The sequence below is a fragment of the Wyeomyia smithii genome, chromosome 3, assembly GCF_029784165.1.
Source record: "Wyeomyia smithii strain HCP4-BCI-WySm-NY-G18 chromosome 3, ASM2978416v1, whole genome shotgun sequence".
NCBI classification, from domain to species: Eukaryota; Metazoa; Arthropoda; class Insecta; order Diptera; family Culicidae; genus Wyeomyia; species Wyeomyia smithii.
The window spans coordinates 29,825,718-29,849,629 of record NC_073696.1 but is presented as its reverse complement, the minus strand read 5'-3'; the positions used below and the strand labels follow the sequence as shown (position 1 = coordinate 29,849,629).

At 39.5% G+C, this 23,912-nt stretch overlaps 1 protein-coding gene across 6 annotated transcripts in view; it reads right to left on the bottom strand.

The window, feature by feature from the left end:
- Positions 1-2,836: 2,836 nt before the first annotated feature.
- The window catches only part of LOC129727303 (protein kinase C and casein kinase substrate in neurons protein 1), an 82,529-nt gene continuing 61,453 nt past the window's right edge, over positions 2,837-23,912 (bottom strand). The window contains exons 4-12 of one of the 6 annotated variants that reach the window (XM_055685006.1): positions 17,764-18,075; positions 17,470-17,579; positions 7,219-7,367; positions 6,964-7,152; positions 6,557-6,913; positions 5,803-5,913; positions 5,120-5,331; positions 4,860-5,044; positions 2,837-4,795 (exon numbers count right to left, since the gene is read on the bottom strand). In XM_055685006.1, the coding sequence (XP_055540981.1) occupies positions 4,683-4,795; positions 4,860-5,044; positions 5,120-5,331; positions 5,803-5,913; positions 6,557-6,913; positions 6,964-7,152; positions 7,219-7,367; positions 17,470-17,579; positions 17,764-17,867 (1,530 nt within the window). In that variant the 5' untranslated portion in view covers positions 17,868-18,075 and the 3' untranslated portion in view covers positions 2,837-4,682. The remainder of the gene's footprint in view (positions 4,796-4,859; positions 5,045-5,119; positions 5,332-5,802; positions 5,914-6,556; positions 6,914-6,963; positions 7,153-7,218; positions 7,368-17,469; positions 17,580-17,763; positions 18,076-23,912) is intronic. The other 5 variants (XM_055685007.1, XM_055685008.1, XM_055685009.1 and 2 more) reach the window with 5 other exon arrangements.

Genomic DNA, 23,912 nt, shown 5'->3' with positions numbered 1-23,912 from the left:
CTCATTGGATCGGAGCAACATAGACAACTACAGAGGAATATCTGCATCCAAATTGTTCGGGTCAGTGGTCATGGGACCAATATATTCTCATTGCCAGAACGTCATCGCGGAGGAGCAACATGGATTCCTTCCCAAACGTTCCTGTGCGACGAACTTAATCTGTTTTACGGGATATGTCATCGATAGCTTCGTTGAGCAAGCTCAAACCGACGCGATCTACACCGGTTTGTCCGCTGCGATTGATAAAATTAATCATCGTATCGCCATTGTGAAACTGGATCGGTTTGGGTTCTCTAGTAATCTATTGAGTTGGCTGGAGTCATATCTTTCGGGACGGACGATAAGCGTAAAAATTGGCGATGAGATATCTGAATCTTTCTCTGCAACTTCAGGGATTGCACAAGGCAGCCATTTGGGCCCGCTGATGTTCCTACTCTACTGCAACGACATAATTCAGTCAATAAATTGTCCCCGTCTAGCATTTGCGGATGATCTGAAATTGTTCTTCAAAATTAAAAGCAACAGCGACGCTCTATTCCTGCAACAACAGTTAAATGAATTTTCACACTGGTGTGAAGTAAATCGCATGGTACTTAATCCTAGCTAATGCCTATTGATTTCTTTTACTAGGAAGAATAATCCTCTGCACTTCGAGTACAATCTGAATGGTGTTCAATTACAGCGTGTCGACCATGTGAAAGATCTCGGAATTATTCTCGATACTAAGATCACCTTTAAGCAACATGTCTCATTTATCATCGCGAAAGCCTCCAGGCAGTTGGGACTGATTATTCGAATGACACGCGACTTCAGAAACATCCACTGCCTGGTATCTCAGTACAATTCATTGGTTCGATCCTGTCTGGAATACTGCTGTCCAGTCTGGGTTCCTTACTATAACAACTCTATTCACCGAATCGAAAGCATCCAGCGTCGATTCACTCGCTTTGCGCTCCGATTGCTTCCATGGAGGCAGCCTTTACGGAATACTCTATACGAGGATCGCTGTCAGCTTCTTCATATCGACACGCTTCAACTATGCCGAGAAACAGCACGCGCCATGGTAGTATCCGATACTCTAACAGGTAGAATTGACTGTCCGAATATCCTTCGTCAGATCAATATAAGCGCACCCACAAGAGCATTACGTAGGTCATCATCACTGCATATTCCGTTTCGCCGCACCAACTACAGCGCAAACAGTGCCATTATTGGTCTTCAAAGAGCTTTTAACCGTGTTTCAGAAGTGTTCGATTTTCACCTAACTGCTCGTGTCCTTCGATCTAAATTTGTTTCATTGCTTCGTAGTACAATGTATTAATATATTAGTGACCATTAGGGTAATATCTGCCTGTTGGTAATTTTGTAAATTAATAAATTAATAAAACACTGAAGGAGACGCCTGCAACTAGTGCAGCTAGTGATGGAGATGAAGTTTGCACTATCAAAGCAACCACACAAAACTCGCGAAAACAATGGCACCACGTTCGATCAGCCACCGCCCGGCAGATGAAATGTCTCAACTATTGGTTCACGTCGACCCCTGCAATGTAACCAATCCATACGGAACGTCATACCAAGCATCGTTCGTTCCAGCCAAACCGGAAGCTTACTTGGCAGCAATCTACACCCGCCCCACAATCGATGGCTACTACACAATGGCGAAAAAAATAATAGAACAGAACGACACTACAAAACCGAACAAATTATGCCATTTGTATGGCGCCTTCGAGTCGATTTGCAAAAGTTTCGGTAAGAATCCCGACCCCGGTCAGCAGAGATATCTAGGTACCGTTGCTACTCCTAGCGAAGCGAATCGATTGACCCACGGAATTAAAACACCATCCGAGGAAGATATTAAGAGGATAATTTTCCCAGGCGAAGACACAGAGGATCCTGATCCGGGCTTGAGTGAGGAGAGTATTTTTTTGAAACAGAAAACGCATGGTTGCAAGTCTAACAGTGACCGTACCGGAGTTAAAACGCTGAAGGCTCTGCAATATCAACCGTGTGAAGAATCGTTACAATCCGAACCTGAATTGAAGAAGGTGACAAGCAAAGCTTGTCATAAACAGCCCCAGGTTAGCAACCGAAAAAAGCAACCAATCAATGTTCTTCTGGACAGAGACATTCGCGAAGAGTATGTACAGTTGGAAGAGGCGATCAAGTACCTGGGATTCGTAAGAAAAAACCTCGTTAAAATCGATAAATCTGTGGTGGATTTGTGTCGAAAACATCCTATGAAACATGAATCAGTGGAGGACGCTATTGCGTTTCTCGGTTCGCACATCCAAATGTTAGTAGATGTTCTCAAACTAAAACCTATACTGAAGGAACTCAAAACGGACGTCCATTGTCGAGATAGCATGCAACGTCTATGGGATTTATTCGATCACAACGTACCTCTTTCGAGTTTCAAATTCGGCCAGTTTGCGCATCCTTTTTTGTCCGATACAAAACCGGAAATTAAACCAAAGCCAATAGATGTTGATGTAATGAAAGGTGATAAAAATCTTTCGGACGCTACCAAGTTTAGAAATTTCGAAACGGCTGCAGATCTAATTTCTCCGAAAGCTAGTACGATCTTTGGACTAGGGCATGTTGACTATTTCCTACCCCGGCGAAAGGAGGAAATTCAGACTATCTTTCGGAACTTCGATCTATCGGAAGCAGACTTCAATGACGTTTGGCGACAGGCCAGGCAGTTGGAAAGCTGCGAAATGAACAAAGTGTCGGTGGAAAGTTTCCGCAAAATTATTCATGAGAAAGGCATTAAATCATGCGTTAGCTAAAAATTTACCCATGAGGGAGATTCTTTCAGATGACAATTATTCGCTTTTAACTTTACTAATTATATATAAATAACTTACTCTGCTAGCAGCTACCTAAACATATTATGTTTGCTTTTTTTTCTTATACAATATATATTCAAACATAGTATAATACACAACTCTTATCGGTTGACGAGCAAAACTATACCTTGTGTTTTTTTTTTCGTTTTTCGTCAATTTCACATAACATTTTCCCGACATTTTGTAATACATTCACAACGTAACAGGTTGAGCTAGAAAATAAGTAACATTTTCCATTGTCAAAATACGTCCAATAACACCCACAGAAAACGCAGTCCTGCTCGGAACTCATCGAGAAACGTGGCCCAAAACTAAACCGTCGGCTTGAAATCGAAAATAGCGAATGAAGAACGCGGAAAGCTGCATTTGTTGTAAACCATGCAATTAATGAAAAAATGAACTACTTTTTTGTTGAACGGCTTTGCAGATGAAAATATTAGACGGATTCAATGATGGTAGAGTGGGTAGTTTTTGTCCGGTCATTCTCTCGAACTCCGGACAAAGTAGCATAATGTTGTATTCTATTAGGTGGAGAGAAAAGTTGGTGCTAAAGTCTACAGTACATCTACCCACTACCAGTGTCTCTAATAAACAACATCGTTTCGATGGTGGTCTCGGTTGCGCTTGGTTTTGTAAAGATAGTATAGTTTTTATGTTCTCGTAACAATGGATTAGTCCCATTTTTTCTGTTTTTGGCAAAATTCATTGTGTGGCTTCGATTCAAAAGTTCATCGGATTGTTGGCTCTAATTCGCAAAAGTTTAGTTTAATTTTTTTTATCATTGTGTATGTCTTTCTAGCGTTTATTGCATAAACTTTGTAATGTTCAACAAAATAACAAAGCAGAATCATTATTCTGTGAAATGTTCCACCAGAAACCCTACTGAGCAGGGAAAAATCAGGGCTCTCTCAAGAGGGACCCCGGGTTCCCGAGCTCATAGCATCACTAATGCAGAGTTATTTCGGAAACTGTTCTATATGAGTAAATGCAGCTTAGCTCAAACGGTTTTGTTTTTGATTCTATCATTTTGTTTATCATTAGTTTTATTTAAATCTACTTTTTAACAAACGTGACTATGTTCATCCCTCGCAATTCACCCAGGACCGTTTACTGTCCCGTTATTCGCACAAATATTGTTCAGTCAATATTCATCTAGATTATCTCAAAGTAAATGTGTATGTGTGTGTATGTGTATCGTTGAGCACGACGGCTGCTTGAAATTGGCTGGTGACCAACTCGATCGTAAGCCCTAATTGTTTTTTTTTGTTTTTCAAAACACACGAATCAACTTTAAAACTGATTTGTTAAAAATCTAAACAATTATTTTTACATTGAAGCCTATACAAGTGGGCATCAATGACCATCCAAAGTTAGACTTCTGCGGAAACTTAATCGGGAACTTTCCTCCCCTTTTATGTACTACATTAACAAAGGTTCCTTTCGAACCAGAAATTCATCGCCGGTAATAGTTGAAAGGCAAAAATTTAAAACTATGTACGCTTATTTGAAAAGATAAAATTGCTAGATTTATTTCTCTCTCAAAAAGAAATGACTCAACGACCCGCTAGAGGACTGGTTTCGTTAATTTAGTTTAATACAAGTTATGGTAAACGCGCGCGTGTCTGTGTATGTGTGTCTGTTTGTGTTTGCATGTGTTCTAAGTGTAGTAAAAGAAGCCGTAAACAACGAACCGAGTCCTGTTAGCTGTTGCTGTCGTCGCTGCCGGGGCACCGACGGGTCGCCATCTATCTTACAAACCCGCTCTTGAACATCGTCTCGTCAGCAACTTGCTGCGCACTTCTACCGTTGCCACGACCGTATGTACGCTTTTTACGTCGCTACCACTTCGACGTAATTCGCCGGATACAATCCGACGCGACCGTCCTTCCGTCCCTTACACCAACCCTGTTCGTCTTCGTCTTCTAGCTTTTCGAAGACGTCGCCTGAAAAAAGAGTTGATGCAAACGTAAACGGCGCGTCACACAAATGCACCTATGCAACACTTACCCATTTTAAACGTCAGTTCATCGCTCTCGGCACCCTCGTAATCGTACAGAGCTTTCACCGGTACGCCCGGTTCACCGTTATCAACCAAAATGTTATCATTTCCATCGCCCTCGTCCCATTCTTCTTCTTCGTCGAAAGGATTGTGTGCGTCAGCTGCTTTTCCGTTACCGTTCGTTCCATTGCTGCTAAAAACAAAATTCACACAGGTTATGTGATGAATTATGTTCGATAGAATTTATAGTAAAAAATAACATCCTTACGTCACAACCACTGCTACCCGCCCGGGCGAATTCCGGGTCGGCGTTGTCACGGCGTCGCTGTTCTTCAGTGATGCATTTTCCGATTTTGGCGATTCCTGGCTTGGTGTCGTGGCTCGCTGCGAACTGCTGTTGTTTGCACTCGAGTTGCTAATACTGAGCGACGCCGAGGTTCGGTTTATGCTGTTCTTGTTGTTACTTGACGGCGGGTATTCCTGGCATAGCGAACAAACAGAGATTAGCGAACTCCACGAAGTACCAACGGGTTTCGTGCGTGTTAGCAGTTAGCTATCTTAGCTATATCGGACAACTATCAGCGAAATAAGAGCTACACTACACTGCAGGGCAGTGAAAATATTCTTACTATTTACCTTCCTCTTACTAGAGATTATTCCTATTTTGTTACTACACTCTAACGAGTTAAAATGAAACTAAAACATGCAATTATACGAAAAATAAAAAATAAACGGAGGAAAGCAATGAATTACAACATCTATCAATACACTACCAGCAAAGGATCGAAGAGCTACTTTTTATTGAACAATCTAACTTTCCTTAATCGAAAATGAAAAGAGAAAAACGGAACGTAACTTCTGACGTGTGTATGTGTGTTTGTGCGTAAATGTGCGCATATGGTATGATAAAATAAACAAAAAAAAACTATTAAAGAAACAAAAATAAATTACATGCAAATCTTCGGCAACTGGTCGCTGATGTATGAGCGTGATCGGCGCAGCAGGTAAGGCTTCTTTCGACTTGATGCCCTTCGCAATGTCACGGAATTCTTCGGTGTACTCCTGCAAAAATAGATGCGATTTGGCCGTAGTTTGCTTGCTACTCAAAGCGACGGAGGTGATTTGTAATAAGTTGATTTTTTTTTATTTTGTTTCTAGTACGATTTGGAAACTGATATCTGTACAAACTTTCGATTAAAGAAGAAGGGGTAAGCGTGTCTATGGATAACTTTGATGAATATTTACTGGTTAGTTTTGAAACAGCTTTTAGAATTCGATTGTGTTTTCTACTTTACTGGTGATTCCGAAACACGTTGATCACAGTAAGAAAGTTGTAATGGTTTTCAACCAGCTAATTTTTCTTATCATGGGCTGTTGTGTCAGCTTTTATCGCGACTAATATTGACGCGCTAGAAATGACAATCAGCCAAACAATGTAACAAAAACACACGCATAACGCATTCAAACTTAAAGCATCAATCAAACGCAAAGAACAAATGTTTAAAATGCTGTGGCGTGTGAGTGAGCACATTTCCGCCACAGTCCATGCTGAAACGAAGGTCGACAGTTCAACAAATCGGAACAAATTTGGAGTAAATTGAACAATGCATAGAGAAACGTTAGAAGGCACTTGACATGTTAAGTTCAGCATGCGAAAGCACAGAAGGGGAAACCGGACGTGTACGAAACGGTTTGAGAAACTTACCACAAACGTGGGCCAACTCATACCCATATTGACGCCATGATTGTTGGACCACCACTTCAGGTCCTTCTGGTGGTCGGCATTGTTGATGGTGTGATGGAATTCCTTGTAGATTTGGGGCAGGCTGGGGTCTTCGGAAATATTCAAACACTTGTGTATCGAGAACAGCACATTCTTGAAAAAGCGTAATCTCGTCTCCTCCATCTCTTGGCACTTGGCAAACACCGAGGTCATGTCCTCGATGTAGATTGCATTGTATTTATTGATCTCCTGCAGCGAGGCTTCGTACCGCTCCCGACACTTGTTCACCTCCTCCTTCATGCGGGAGGTGCGATCCTGCATCTTTTTCATCTGCAATTGCTAACGTAAATTACTAGTTTCTGGCGCGAACAATTCCACCCATTTATTACCTGATCGTTGGACAACGAGGTGTCGTTGGACGCATTGCGCTCCTGGTTTGCTGCGGATCGTTCCGTTTTGCAAGCGGTATGATAGTCGGCTTTGCACTTTTCCACCTTCGCCAAGTGCTTCGCCCAAGGTTTCTGTGCCTTCTTGAATTGATCTTCCATCTCTTTGCGTTCCTTGATTTGAATCATTGTCTGTGGGAAGGGGGGTTGATGTACAAACTAGTGTTTGCGAGTTGAGAAACGAAAAAATTTCCTTACCTTATGGTAGTTATCCTTTTGCCACGCTTTGATTTGATGCATAACGTCGGTGCAGAGGTTTTCTTTCACTTTCAGATGTACGTCGGAAACTCGGTCCGCTTCCGTTAGGATGCCCTTCCATGCCGCTTCGGTGGTTCCGTATTCAGGACCTGGTAAAACAATGAGAAAGGATAATGATTAGTGAGACGTTTCATTCGGGTAACAAGAAAAATATTTTGCTCTGTTTTTCTTCAATGGAGTTATGGATAATTTATTAGAGTGAAAGTTCTCCATTTAAAACTTGAATTGAAACATCAGTAAAAGAATCAGAACTGTTATATGAAAAGTTTTTATTCTGTTTCACTTCGCTCGGAGTGTAAACTCGTGAAGTTCGCTTCGCTTTAACTGTAAACTGCAGGCTGGTGAAATACCCGCGTGTTTCACGACAAGATGGGTTTTCACGACAGATTTCGGAAGCGAAAATTCACGCTTTTTCACCTGGCAAACTTTTCACTTCGCTTGGAACTGTAAACTATTCCTAAATCATAAAAACAATCAGGAATGACAAAAAAATTTAAAAAAATGTTATGTCAAACATGTAAAAAAATATACTTATGGTCAAAAACGGCGAAAACTAGAACAAAACTTAAAATTTTGTAGATTACAAGAAGATGAGATGCGTTAAATTAGATGCGCAACTAAGATCTGATTATTTGTCAATAGATGGCACTAGCAGTACGTTCCACGAGGCAGCAATCTTGGACCGTTACTAATAATATTGTTTATCTATGATATTTCTTGACTACTTTCGGGTGGTTACTGTTAATTGCACGCGATGATGTTAATCTTATTAAAATTGTGAGAAATACTGCGGAATACATTGAGCTTCAACGACTATTTTCAGCCAATGGTATTCCAGAAACTTTCTTTCTGTAAGCATTCAGAAATGCAGTATCATCTCCTTCTATAGGACAAAGAAGCCAATCTTCTTGAGTATACTATGTCCGGTCAGTTACTATCGAGAATGACACAGATTCGAAACCTAAGAGTTATCTCTAAAGCTAATCGACAACTCGAATTTATGTTTAAGATAGCACAGTGCAACAATTTTTTTGCCCTGGCTTCTATGTATGATTTTTTAATGAAGTTTGATGCGAAAATAAATTTCCTGAAGTTTGAACATATTTCAACTTAAGGGGCAACAATGGCGCCATTTTGAATTTTTGAGAAACTGGAAATTTTTGAGGTTTTTTCGACGCCATTTTGTTTTAAGACCAAATATCAAAGTTCTAAGAGTTTGTCCACATATTAGCATCTTTTTACCCATCTTTAAAAAAAAAAACAGATCTTAAATCGGACAAAAACTGAGCTCAAAACGGTGATTCTACTAACCCGGTTTTGGCATAGTTTTAGTATATTTCACAAAGCAAAATAATATCGATTATTTCTGAGCATTAATGGTAATTCGCTAATATCTTAAAGTGGTAGTCAAATTATATCTTATTTTGAGTGAAAAAGCCTCAGAAATCGAATGGTAGGTGTCTGATCTACGTAATTTTTGTCTGAATTTTTGTCTTAGATCGCTCTATTTCCATCTAGTGCGGTCTATTTGTAGTGTGATGTTCATTTCACAGCTCTTGGATTTTTTGGATTGAATCCGTGCCACGAATATTCGTAATATAAGATTCCTCCCTTGACACAGCCCCTCAAATCTGCCAGCCTACACTGAATGCTGTCGACTTCTAGGAAAGAGACGATTTGAGGCTCAAGCCATTTATTAATCAAGTGCTTCTGGTACAATGAATGATCTCTTAGATCCAGATCGTTGCTGAACCTGTCCCAACAATATGGTCAATTCGACCCAATACGCTTCATGTCGGCCAGCTTTGATACAGTTGCAGGTACTTTCGATTTTAATATTACTGGTGCAGCTTATAAAAATTGACTTAGTGTTAGGTAGCCTATTTGATATAGTTCTTTTTATTAGTAATAGGTAGCCCATTAAGTACTTTATCAGATGGAGTTTAAATAATAAAATATAATAAAAAAATGTTAGCATGTGTTAAGCACATCGAGAGTTAGAAAAAAAGTTCACGAAAATGCTGCTCTAAGTGAAACAACGTGCCATGATTGGTTCCGCCACTTTAAAAACGGTAGCGTGAAGGGAGTCTTCAGGGAAAACTTCCGAAGAAGCTGAATTGGAAGAATGTGTCTATTATGTTCTATGTCAAACGCAGAAACGGCTTGCTTAGGTGTTATTAGGAGTTACTCGCCAAGACATTTCCAAGCGATTGCATGCTTTGGGAACGACAAGTAACTTGGGCTCTTCATGACTTGAAGCCAAGAGACGTTGACCGTCGTTTTTTCGCCTCTGAACAACTGCTTCAGTGGCAACAACGACAAGGTTTTCTTCATCGCATCGTGATAGGTAATGGATGAAAAATGGATTCATTACAGAACCCAAAGAAAAAAAGGGATATGAGCTATCCGTCGAACTTATCGGCAGAAAATACACGCTACGAAGATTATGCTGTGTATTTGGGAGAACCAGGTCGGTGTTATTTTAGCTGTTTAAATCGAACGAAAGCATCACTGATGAACGGTATCGACTTCTATTGATGTGATTAATCCGAGCACTACGCGAAAAACGGCCACAATACGACCAGCGGCAGGAAAAAGTCATTCTACTGCATGACAACGCTCGACCTCATACTGCCATGGTGTCAAGAGTTTCAAACCTGGTAAAAATATCAAAAATTTCTAATTTTGTCAAGAATTTTAATGTCAAAAATATAAAATAAATCATTAAGTCACATATGTTAAAAACATAAAAAATACAGTGTCAAATTTTTTTTTTTCTTCATCTATAGTGTCAAAACTGTTGCAAACAATAAGAATATCAAATAACCAAACCAAAATTAACCGGATTGTAAAACAAGATTAAAATTGTCGGAAATTTTAAAAATATCAAAAGCAGGAGGGATATGTCAAAGAGCAAATGTTGTATATAAGGTTGGAGCAAAGTGATCGATTCTCCATTTGGTTCCATTTGAGGCCCAAAATAAACTTAAACTTACCGGAAGTCGTTTGGTTTTGCCTCCGCTTGGCGAATTGTATTTCAAATTTGTATGGGAAAACCCACTTATGCTTATTTAATGCACTACATTACGTCAAAGTATATTATTTTAAATGCTTAACAACTTTACCGAAGACACTAGAGAGCTAGGATGTTCCAAAAAATGCTATAGCTGTTTAAAGTTGAATATGTCGAATTGAATGCTAAAAATCATTTTCTCTGCCAACACTATCAGTGGAACGGCGCAGTAGGATTTCTATCAGAAGTACCTAGCCTGTCGTATTGAGTTTACACACTCAGCTAGATTAAGCAGTGGCGTCGGATCCACCTGGGCAACATATGTACTGCACAGGTACCGTGAGACGCCCTAATTCCGTGCGGCTCCTAACCTCGTGCGCTTCGTATCAAAATGTGAAAAAAAAAACGGAACTAGGGCGCCTCACGGTACCCTATTCCCTAAAATCCACTTTGGTTTGATTTTCTTTAAAGGAAAAAGAACTTAAATAATTGTTTGGTGCACATGTGACGAAATCAGCCACGCGACGCCTCTGAGATTAAGCAAACAAATTTTGGTAAATATTCTAGAGCCTGCTTCTTCTCGAATCAACCAGTTTACTAGTGAATGGCCACTAGCACGGATCTAACCAAATAGCAGCGGCTAGCAGCAGTAGCGGATTTCAGAAGGGGTGGCTGCAGCGGAGATACCAACAGCGGTGGCTGCAGCAGCTACAAGCAGCGGTAGTGGTAGCAGCGTCAGCAGTAGGTGCAGTGGCACAAATTCCTCAAGTGAAAAACTACCTTTGTGCAGTAACGGTAGCATCACCGGTGACTACATTGGCCGGCACTTACCCCAACGAAAAGCTGCCGTATTTTGGCAACCCACAAGCGGGGGTGTTGGCATCAAAAGTTAGCAAACAAAAAAATCAGTGTGAAAACAGCTTTTCAGGATTACCAGAAGCCTAATTCCTACTGTCGGGGATAGTACAGAGATGCGATGATGAATGTATATCCGATATTAAATTAAACAATGAATTGTCCTTCTGAAGACAAATTAAATACCTAATTGAAGAGTCAAAATTTTCTTGTTCATCCAGAATGTAAGATTTAAGAGATTTTGACGTTGACTAACGTCTATATCGAAGTTAGGCGCCTGATTTGAAAATCTAATATTTCAACCAGAGAAAACCAGGGAAAAGTTGTCAGGTTTTGAGCGCTTATATATCAGTCATTTCGTTTCAGAATTTCGAGGTTTTGGCATCAACCGATCAGAAATTCTTTTACGGTTGAATGTATGTAACAAAAATAACATCGATGGTCTAAATCATACCGAGTAACCAATCACCACCTCTCTTCACAAGCACAGTCGACACTAACGGATACAACCGATCTGACTTTGTAAACGATTTGTTGTTGTTGTTTACTCGAGGTCTATTCCTGATATTTTTAGAGTCATGTTGTGACCTACGAACCAGAGACAAACCGGAAAGAACTTGTAATAATGGCGGAGTCTTACAGGTACAAGACTCCGCCTTTATATCAAGTTTCTTCCTGTCCCTGGTTCATAATGCGAATGCACACGCAGCATTATACCTAACACGTACAGTTTTGTGTTTTGGAAGACAATCGAATTCTTCTGACGAAGAAAGAAAAGCCGGGTTTCAATTTCTGGCTGATCGCGCTGGGCGCGTTGTTACTCAAGCATCTGTCTAACTGGTGGCTGTTATGGAGTTTTCGGTAGCTGCAGAATTATTGGAAGTGGCAGGCAATTCTACTAGAGAAAACGGGAGAACTAGAATCATCAGCGAATGGTTATCTGAAATAATGATAATTGAACAAACTTGCCAGTGTTGTTACTGTTGTTAAATATAATATCACCTTTTGGTGCTCTACAATTATGTGATTGAAGTAGTTAAGATTTTTCATCATGTGTAACAGACGGGAAACCGCAAATTTCAGCGTTTGCAAGCCAAGAAAAATTCAACATTGCCTCAAGAACGTGTTGGTGGCCCTGAGAAGGGCTGGTTGTAATTTATACTTGTTCTCGTGCTGGATGGTAGCAGATAACAGAAATGCAGCACTTACGCTATTGCGTCCTAAAACAAAACGTTTATAGTTTGACATCACAACAGAATTTCCACCTTCATACTCATGTTTACCATAGGCAATATCAAACACGCAACAATCTGCTTCTATTCGACACGGAGACGGGAACATTTTCTTCTTCCAAGCCGCACAACACGACACAATACATGTTATTTCGTTGCCTCTATGAGAGCTCTATAGGCCCGGCTCGACAGAATGTTCACAAGAAATCATTTCTGTACATCCGTGTTACGAAACTGAGAAAGGAACTGAAAATAAAGGTGGAGCTTATCAAAAGATCGCTCTGAGCCAAAATGAATGAGATGTATTTTTCGTACATTAGTATTACGACATACGAAATAAAAATTTTCGAACGTTGTAGAATGGTATAACCGGAAATAATTAAGTCACACCCCTTTTCCCAGTTATACCATTCTGACCTATCTGACCATGGCATTTATGCGATAATTGAATGAAAATTGAAATTGCAGCAACCGGCCTTTTTCAAGGCTACTAAATGTATTTGGAAGAGCATAATGAATGGTTATTACTAAACTGCAACTGTGGTTTGATGCTGCTGATAATGCACAGCAGTGTGATGTTAATTACGATTTGTTGATACTGCGATTCAATCCGATTTCAAACAGAAAAGTTCGGCACGTTCTGCTCACGGTGCTGAGTCTGTTTTAGAAAATTCACAACACTTTATTAGCAAGGATGTAACGTCTTGGAGAAGGCAGTTATAGTTTGACATCACAATTTCGACCGATTCACACCATTAAATTGATCAACCCTAATCAAGTGTATTTCCAAAGCTATTGCAAAAAATTTATTGACATAAGACAGGCTGTCGTATATCTACGTTAACTTGCGTTTGTATATTATAAACAACCTCTTCCACTTTTTTTAAATACATAAAGTTGTATGCTGGGCTGAAGCTAACCTAGTATGAGCATTATCGATTTAATGTCAAACAATTTCTAAATTTAAAATTTTCGCTTGAATCATTCTGGTCTCCAATTTCAGATAGTTTCGTTGAGTTTGCTTTTTGCTTAGGTAGGATAATTTTACCCAATTCGCTGAATTAAATGATTGTCTTGGTAGTGCAGCTACGAACAAAGGTTTGATTCGAATATGTATGAAATGACAGCGATTAAATAAGAGAGATCCATTCTTTTAGTATATATTATTATTTATAACGTTTTAACGTCTCAGTATTCAGAAATGCACTGTTAGATAAAATTGCAGCAAATACTGGAATTTGCAATTCCCTCTACTATTTGTTTTAATGGAATATAAAAATACAGTAGTCAACGTCATGCGGTCGTGTCTTGAATACCACCCTCCTACTATTTTTCCTTCAGCAATATACAACACCCAACAGCAACGTAATAAATTGGGTAACTAAGTGTGTCATTTTTTGTTATCTACCCCAACACGACACTAAAACGCATAATCATACCTTGAAAACTGTCAAGCCTTAATTGTGCAAACAATGTACTATAGAAAATGGTCAAGCTTTGTTGAAACACAGATTTCTATTGATCTAATTGGTCGTTTGATGCTTGCTTTCCGTAACACGATCGACAAAATAATATACATAGTTAATCGGGAATGCACTCTTTGGACTATATCAAAGCCTGCTTCGGCTCAAATCAGTTTACTAGTGGATGGTCACTAGGACAGTCTTAACTAAGTAGCACTGGGTAGCAGCATAACTAAAAAAATACAAAATTCTATCAACAGGAAATACAAATAACATTTTTTGATACAATTTTGTATTTCCCCATTTGCTTTTGATAATAAAATTGAATTCAGAATGAGCTATAATAACAAATCCTGAAATGAAATTGCTCTGATACAAGTCTAACAAATTTTTCGTCTCTATCAAAAGCCGTTGTTTCTAACAATGGTTGTTAATATACTGTTCTATATGCTATCTTATTTTGTTAGAAAGCTGATATGTTAGTAACAAAGTTTGATATGGGTTTGATACTAGTAAAATCATTTGTGTTATAATCTCTGTTATTTTAACACCTAACGGGATCAAATTGAAAACACAGCCTGAGGGGTTTTTCTTATAACAAACTAACAGTATCTGTAACATTTTTGTTTTGTCTTTCTGATCGGGTAGCAGCAGCAGCAGTATATTCGATCACTGTTGCAGGGGGTTGATTTACTGCCAACTGGATCGGCTAGCAGCAAGCAGAGCTGCAGCAGGCGGCGATTCGGTGATTTTAAATATCTTAATATCAAATATCTGCCTTCCATAGCGGACGGACCAACAGAGTAAACAGTACCTTCCACAGCGCTAGGTATTGGATCTCCCTTCTGTGGGACACACGTCGACATTCAGCATGTCTCCAGTTTTGTGACAACTAAAACCAACCGTCCTTTTAAGGACGACCACATATTTTTAATCGAAGTAAAAAATAAGAGTTTTCCACATCTGAGTCCTACAGTAGTCGTGAGTTTACTATCAAGAAACGAAGTCCTATCCACTGCTATTTGCTACTGTAAGCATCAGAGTAAGAAAATACAGCACCCGAGATTAGTTCGCAATAACTTTACAAAACGAATAACGAACAAACTGTCACAAATTTGGCATATCGTCGGTTTTGTTAAAAACTTGCACAACTCACAATACATATTCACCTATTTGAACATATTTGGGTCTATTGATGTTAGGACTGTTGAAGACACGTCATGAATCATGCAATATGTTGATTGGAATCGAATTTCATACATGCGATGAAATCATATCCTTTTGTATTACTGTGGATAAAATTGAGTTTTACCAATATCCGCTATGTTTTGGCGAGTGGCAGAAAAAATTAACCTACTGCACGCACAATCAAATGGTGTTGGGGCACTAAAAAATTAATTTCTCTTCATTGCAGATTGCAATGACGTGTGGGATGACCCTCGTCCTGTTGATAACTCGGTAGCGTTTTCTACCGTTTTCAGAATTTTATCAGCCATTAAGTTGTCCTACGTAGTACTACGTTACCCTTGCGGTCGTGTCACGTTAAAAACCGCTTTAATCAAGTCTTTTTTTTTGCGCGGGGGATACTTGACGCGTAAAAAACCTCGTAAATTCCAAAATCTGCGTAAATAACTTCATTTGCTAATGAATTTTTATCATTTATGCTAAATACTATCGGGAAATAATCAAAAGCGAGCTGAAAATTAAATGAATTATGAACAAAATTAGGCCAAATCAGTGAATTTTTAGTAATTGGATTGAGTAAACTGATCGGACACTCCTAATAAACGATTTGAAAATTATCATTAAAAACATGCCGCTAAAAAAAGAACTTTTCTGGGAAATGTAAATTTCCGCGTAAATTTCGAAATCAGCATAAAAAAGGCCAAAATTCCGAAATTCGCCCAAGAAAAAAATTATGTGTATTTTAATCAGTGCATTAATTTGACACGGATCATAATTTTTAAATTTTTACGGAGCTAATAATATTTATTATCATTACCTATGTCACGTCCTGCAGTATTCCATTAGGTTTAACGTGACCGGGACTAGGCGTGTTCTTGCTGTAATGTTGGATGTAGATTGGATTAAGATTGGGGCATGGATGGATTGAGGAAAACATATATACGGGACATATAAGGAAAGTATCAATTTAGACATGGCGATACGATGCGTACAGGAAATGACCAAACAACATGCTCTATGTCGTGATAACCTTCGCCATAGGCATAGAAACCACTTTCCCTGAGCCCAATATGTTGAAAAAATTAAATTTCACTAAGAATGTGGTAGTTGCCGGTTTTCGCAGAATCAAATTCAACCAATTTATGCAACTCTCGTTGTTCCACAGCACTGATTTTCGATATTTGCATCATTTCTGAATGATAGAGCCATCGGAAAATCAATTTTCAATTTTCTTTACAGACGCTTATTTTCCGATGTTTCAAGTGAGTCCACTAGACAATGATCGATTGAGCGGAAAAAAGTAACAATCAGTGATGTAATATTTGCAAGACTAGCCACTTATTTTCTTTTATTCCTAGGCAAGCAGTAGTTGATTAATTTGTCCACAAATGAACCATGTAATGGCTCGATTGACGTCGCTGATGAAATCTAATTTATTTACCGCGCTGTCCCCATTATAGCAACCGTTTCGCGATATGCGCCCTCACTTGCGAGCAGCAAGCAAACGGCCAATGCCATCCATATCGAGTGTCCGAATGAACACAACAGCGCACACGGAATGATGAATTACTACCGTCGGTCGTCCCAGCAGCATGCGCAATAATACCTCAGCAGCGCAAGTTTGGTCCACACTTTTCGACACTTGAGCCATGCGCGCACACACACGCACACGATACCCTTGTCTGGAGCCGGTGTATAAATAAAGCAGCTGATAAATTGTGATCTGTTTATAAATAATCCAGAAGTTGCGAAGTGTGTACTCTCTGATAAAAAAAATCAGAAGTAATGAGGCGAAAACTCGCACAGGAATATAAAACTGATGATTCATCTTCAATCACTGATTAGTTCTTCGAAGCTTAAAAACCACACTGGAATTCAAATTGCTTAGGGTAGATGAATTTTCTAACAGAACAAAAATGCGGCACAATTTATGGACAGTTTTATTGCATTCGTTAACGCACTCGAGAGATGGCTCTACACTGGTGCATGCGGCGTCCATTCAGAAAGTAATGATAAACCGGGGGGAACACACACGATAAAAAACAATCTGACATGAAAGTGTAAAATGTCGCCGGTTGTTGGTGTTTGACTATTCCCTTCCCGTCATAACAAGCGCACTGGCCGTGACATTGAGATTAGGTCATATTCGTTGCGAGTCCGCTCCACTCCGAGTGATTGTTGCAATCGGCGTCGTTCTGCATGAGTGCAAGCTTAACATGCGAGGCTTGAATTTTTGAGCAAACCAAAAAATGCTATTTTTCACAGTGCTAATGAAAAATGCAACAAACAGTTCGATGCACGAGTGCCGTGCTTTAGCAATCGATGACGGGAATGGAATGTTAAGCATGAACAACAGCCAGCCGCCCACAATGGTTTCCTACCCCTAATCGAGACAAGCAAGCAATCAAAACTGGACCAGCTTCTTACTTCATAGTTAGCTTACCCTTTTCAATCAGTTCGCCCCATTTTTTCGACCAGGCCTTCAAATTTTTGGCATATCCTTTCTCGATTTCCGCTCGCTCTTGTATCAGCGTTTGCAGCTCGGTGCACAGCCTAGAGCAAAAGAAAAAATGCAAATTATGAGTATACATAGATTTAATCCAATGATAAGGCAGAACCATCGGCCAATCAATCATGCACGTGCTCGATACCTGGTTATGTAAGGTTGGCTTGGCATTGATTGCCACACGGCATCGTTTTGTGTACGATTGACGATCCAGAACCCAAGCGCACTCACCTGTAACCATCCTCTATCCGTTTGGTGGTTCGTTTATAGTTGCCCGGCTCCCAGAACGAATCGCTGCCTGCCTGCAGCAGATGATCGTCGCTGTGATGTGACATTGCGTCGTCGTGGTAATGTGTGTTGGATTATTCTAAATTTACGGTTGAATTATGCCTGCTTGTCTGCCTGCACTTGTGGAGTTCACTAATGCCTGGAGAAATGTGCACTCAAATGTCGACTTGTGGTGCGCACCGCAGATCCTCGGGTCTACCAGCCGTCGTTGATGCTTGTGCCGCTGATATTTGTCGCTGCCGAACGAGGAGCTTTCTGCAAGAAGCAGGTGAGAAGGAATAAAAATAATCGTTATTCAGCAAAAATGGAATAGAAGATGCTACAACTGCTGCTGTTGTAACACACAAATTCCTTTCCTCTCTTAACACTGGCAAAGGATGCATGTCTCAGGAGTGATGAGAAAGCATACACTAAGGTCGCTTTTTACGCTTTTTTTTACACGGGTTTCTTTCTACGCGGCTTTTTTTAAGCGGATTCCGAGATTTACGCGGTTTTGTTTTACGCGGATTCCGGAATTTACGCGGTTTTTTTACGCGGATTCCGGAATTTACGCGGATTCCGGAATTTACGCGGTTTTTCTTTACGCGGATTCCGGAATTTACGCGGTTTTTTTTACGCGGATTCCGGAATTTACGCGGTTTTTTTTACGTGGCACGTATCCCCGCGTAAAAAGCGACTTTAGTGTATATGCTTCAGTACTAGGCAAGGCATGACAGCCCTCGCAGCCACAAATATCGCTTCCTTGAGGCGGAAACTTACCTTCCAGTCACAGCCTGAAAATGTCCAACTCTGATGGTTCGATATACTGTAACAGTTGTTTGTTGAAAGGAGGGTGGCGATGAGATGTGTCAAGTACAAGGCCGTATTTGGATTAGCTAACATTGAAATAGAGCAATGTGCATTGTGAGATATTGAAGCCTACGTCGTTCACATCTGTGTCTTCTGTCCGTGTGCTTCGGATGGGTTGAATTTATTCAAAGACTATTCTTGCATGAGCTGTTCTTTCCAGACAGTCGACAATGGAAAATCATATTAAGTTTTGGGTACCGAACCATGACAGGTACATTAGAACGTATTGGTTATTTATGGCACGGCTAGTGTATATTGAAAATTAAAAATCAGCACGCACATTTCCCACGCTTCATCTATCTTAGACATCAGTTTATATTTACATAAGCTACTAACGCTATCGTTATTAAAAAACAAATTTTAAATTCTATCTTCAGGCAAGTTACTTCGGCCATTTTTGTTATCTTCAGGATTTCAAAATCCGAATCCCAAATATTTGACTCATTTTTTTCACGCAGGATCACAATTGACCACAGAATATTAGTTGTAAACCGAGCTACAAACTAGTTGAATGCTCCCGACGTTGCGCGGGATCAGGGGTGGAAATTAAATGAATAGAACGCAATTGTCGTTATATCTTGAACTGTACCGATCACGATCTCTAAATGTTAAAAACCAACTTGAATCCTCTCAATCAATGTGTCTTTTACTCCATACATGTCGCGTCGTAGGAGGAGAAATTATAGCAACAGATGGTTAAGATATCATTTAAGTGAAAAAACTAGTTTTTGGGCAGTATTTAAGAGAACAAGGTAGTTAAAAAACGATATTTTAAAGCTAAGAAAATACGAAGTTCCGAAGAGTCCCGACTGTGAAAAATATGTGTACTCGTACCTCGAAACATGCCAAAACAAATGAAGTTGAGTAATACTTCACAAACATTCACAATTTTAAATAATTTGATTTTGAAAATTGACATAATTTTACCTTAAAATCGCTCTATCTCGGAGTTGGTTCAACAGAATTAACTTCTTTTTTTAGAAAAGTGTGTATTTTGTTATTATCAAAAATTTTCTAGAACATCTCAATACGATCAGAAGTAATTAGGATATAATTTAAGCGAAAGAACTAGTTTTAAGGTAGTCTTTTAAGGAAAACGGTTATATTTCTTCATAGATAAGACATAGGAATTTTGTGTCTTCGGCAAAGTTTCATAAAATCGATAGCTCTACAACTTTACCGAAGATCGAAATTGAATATCTCGTAAAATAAAAAAGTTAATTTTTCTAAATGTAATACTAGCTTAATAATCAATTATATGAAAATGTCAGATAATTGTAATCAGTATTCTAAACAATTCTTCCGAAGATACCAAACCCCTAAAATGCAAGGAAAAGTGAGAAAAGACTCTTGACCTTCTTTTTTCAAAACGACGGGTGCTAAGGACGATCTTTGGCAACGATAATAGATTGACAGGTTAGGAGAAAGAGGGAGTTTGATTATCTTGGTAACGAAAACATAGTAAACAAACCTGATGCTAGAGCTTCTACGTCACAACGTGGAAGGTTTCATCACAACGCACTGGTAGATATTGATAAAACAGAGTTTTAGGCAATAAACACAACATTTGAGCAGACTTGGTTTTCTCCTCCGGGTGACCGAAGACCGAAGTGTATTTTTCACTTACACTACGCGAGAATCAAAGGACTCCGCGCGCGCGATTCATTTACGCTGCAACTGACAAGCAACGGCTCACTCCTATGCATTCTGCACGGGAAAAACGAATCGTTTACACTTCTGCAAAAGAGAAAGCCGAAGTTTTACACCTAAAACCGAAGTTTTGCTCCGCAAAGCCGAACAATGGCACGCGGCGTCCGTCATATAATTGCCATGGCTAGTGCGATTGATTTTTAAAGCCAAGGTAATTTTCCCAGCACTCAAATGAATATTCTAAGCATTTTTACTGCCTGACGAGCCGACAGTAGCAAAATGACTCCAGAGATTTTCTGACCAAAGCGCATTGAACATTACATGTTGGTCGCAAATGCAACTGATATATAACGATAAATGAAAAATGGGTACTGAACTTTAATTAGCCACTCTAGTTTTTCAGCTTTTTACAGCCTTTTGCAAACGATCGCAGATTTTCTTTGCCCTTCACATCTTTTATTTTGTTCAAGATGTCCTTTTCTTGGATTCTCAGGTCAGTGTGACAACTTGGTGGTATGAATAAAAATATAGTGAGAGTAACGGAGGAATAGGCACGTATGGTCCACGTTGTTAGATGCTCATCCACTAGAACAATAGCGAATATTCCTAATTGCTACTTATTTCAAACAATTTTATAAATTTCATTCTACTAATTCCTACAGAAAGCAGATAAATTCTATTTCTAGGATGTCTTATAAAGACTAAACGAATTAGAACTAAACCTAAAACTGAAACTAGCATGTTCTTTTTTAATTACCGCGCGGTTTGATTTGTTGTTTGATGAGCACTCCGTTGCTTTTCAAGTACCGTCAGGCGGAATCAGATTGTGAGGTTGTGACTTCTAACCCGTGACTTTTCAGCCAACTCTTCCTGGTCAGAAGACTAGTCTTTCTTGGTTGAATATTGGAGGGAACTTATTCAAAAAAGTTTGGTCTTGTGATCGCCATGAGATGGCTAACAAACAATGGGTTTGTATGGCACAACTTCACCCCACTGTCACAATCTTACTCTGATTTACGGAAGTTATAAATCAGTATCGTTCATGCCTTGTTTCCTTGGTCCAGGATACCACAAACTGGTACATGGGTATCCAAAAGTAACGATCTGGTGCCAGTTTGAAGGCGTACTCTGACGAGAAAATTGCAAAAGCTTATTGTAGGCAATTGTAGGTCTATCATAAATATCACTATTTGTTGCGCCCACCTAAGCCAAAGTATCCACCTTCTTATTAACCGGAATGGAACAATGAAAAGGGATCCACACTAAGGTAATATGAAAAGATTTTTCGGATAAAACATTCTGATGTTCCTGTACGTGTACGGAGAGTGCTTCATCGTTTTCATCGACTAAGAGCCTGAATAGAACTGAGACTGTTCGTAAAGATAAAATAATGGTCCGGGGCATTTTTACGGCGTAAAATCTCTGTAATACTTTTGTTTTGTAGTCATTATGGCACGAATATCAACTACTCAACACGTCTGACTGAACTTTTTTTTCCAATATAAAGTAGACAAAGTGTAGGTTATTAGTTTTCTCATTTGGTTTCATTCATCCACACGGTGCACTCGCTGTGTACTCGAAAAATAACACACGCGCATCTCCGAACTAATGCGTGTTCACGGCGTGCGAAAAAAATTCTTTTCACGCGAATCGAGTAGTCTGCTCCTCGTGCGACTCGACGGGTACACCTGGTGCAGAGAAATGCCAAGTCTGCATTTGAGAAGAGATTTTTTCTATTGTGGTATCTCATCTTAACTATTTTATACTTGTCAATCTTTCTCTCTAGAATTTTTTTTTTCATGAGAGATCTTCCGTATAGTTGTCTCTGGATCTCTCAACGAACTATTAATCAAGCTATCAATTCCGCCTGTGCCTTACGTTTAGATCGCAGACTTCTGTCAGACGGATCTCTTTCAGTTAGCGTAAGAATAGTTGAAACGGTAATTTTTTTGATAGTATGACCAGAGTAAGTATTTAAAATTATTGCCTAACCATGACCGACAAGATACCGGCATTCGAAGCCCTCTGGTTTGAAGTGCTGGGAGCACACAAACTTTGCATCAGCTGACAACGGAGACCCAACGGTTCATGCCGTGGAAAACTATGCATGCTAACTTGTAGTTCTTCATTCCGCATCTTCTATGAAGAAATTTCACATGATTTTATTGAGCAAAACGGCATTTCGAAAATTCGGCACTCCGTCAACTTCACAGAAATGACCGTACATCAATTTTCAAAACAAACTTTGTGACGTAATATCCCCGAGCGCTTTGATCTGATTTAATTTTGGGCGTTTACATATAGGAAGCATGCAACATTTTCACCAATACGGCGGTAGGTGTCTGCCTAACCTCTGCTCTATTAATTTTGGATCTTTGGCGGCGTGCAGTAGAGCGAAATATAAAGGCGGAGGATGAACCATGAGCTCGCGCAACTCTGCGGCAAACCCAGTACACTGCGAAGATGGTGTTTGCCTCGAATCCAGAAGAAAGAAAACGACCAGGGACACAGTGGGCAAGATGGGTAAACTTGGTGGAGCGAGATCTGGCGGAGAGTACAAGATGTCCCAGGGATTGGTGATCGACAGCCAACAACCGAGTGAATTGGAGAAATTTTGTGAATCAAGCAATATCATTATGATGGAATGCCAAAGAAGTAAATAAATAAAAGGTACAAAATGATGCTCAAATTACTGACAAATACAACTCGTATGTATTTATGACATTTTCATTATTTAGACTGATTTCTTTCTAAGACCAAGCTCTTTAAACATGAATTTCGTATGCCTTAGTTTAGAAAAGTAACAGAATGCAGGGTGTTTAACTTGCATCATTAAATGGCTGTAATTTTTTTTTAACTAAACAATTGATCCTGAATCCTTTTTTTCATTGAAGTTATGAGTAAAATGTGCGGATGTGAAATCACTGCGAAAATGGAGTCGGAAGAACAACAGCGTCGCGAAATGAGTTCCGCGAATGTACCACGAAAATCCGGATACGGATCTCTTGTACAATCTCTAGTAAGTCGTGTTTTAGATCTAAACGCAACGAGTGTTTGATCATCGATCGAAAGGAAAGAAGTGTCCAAAGTGGATCTTCGTATAATATAATTGATTGAAAACGCGAAAATCGCGTTTTTAAGAGAAGCACCTCATTCATGACTACCGGAACGGTGAATGGGCAAATATACCTTGAGAAATGCCTCCATTTCTGAAGTCACAGAGCTTCGGCTCTTCCGGTCGGATTCAGCCTCGTGTCATTTCTCTAGAGATACTTTGGAGTAAGAGATACAAGGCTAAGAACGTCAATTTCGTGCCAAAACATCTCAATCCCCAGAACTGTCAATTGAGAAATACTACGCCATGATGAAGAACACACTTCAGAAGCATTCTAAGACAATGAAATCGGAGTTCTTGAAAAAGAACGAACAAGATAGTTACAGACACAACAGCCACAGACAATTAGTTAGACAGAACCTATTCATAATCACTTGAACATATAAAAAGTTTCCCCTGAAGATGTTACTGATCAGTGATGAAACGTCAAACACTAGAAAAACAAAATCGTTCTACACTTTTGAGATTGTCCAGCCAA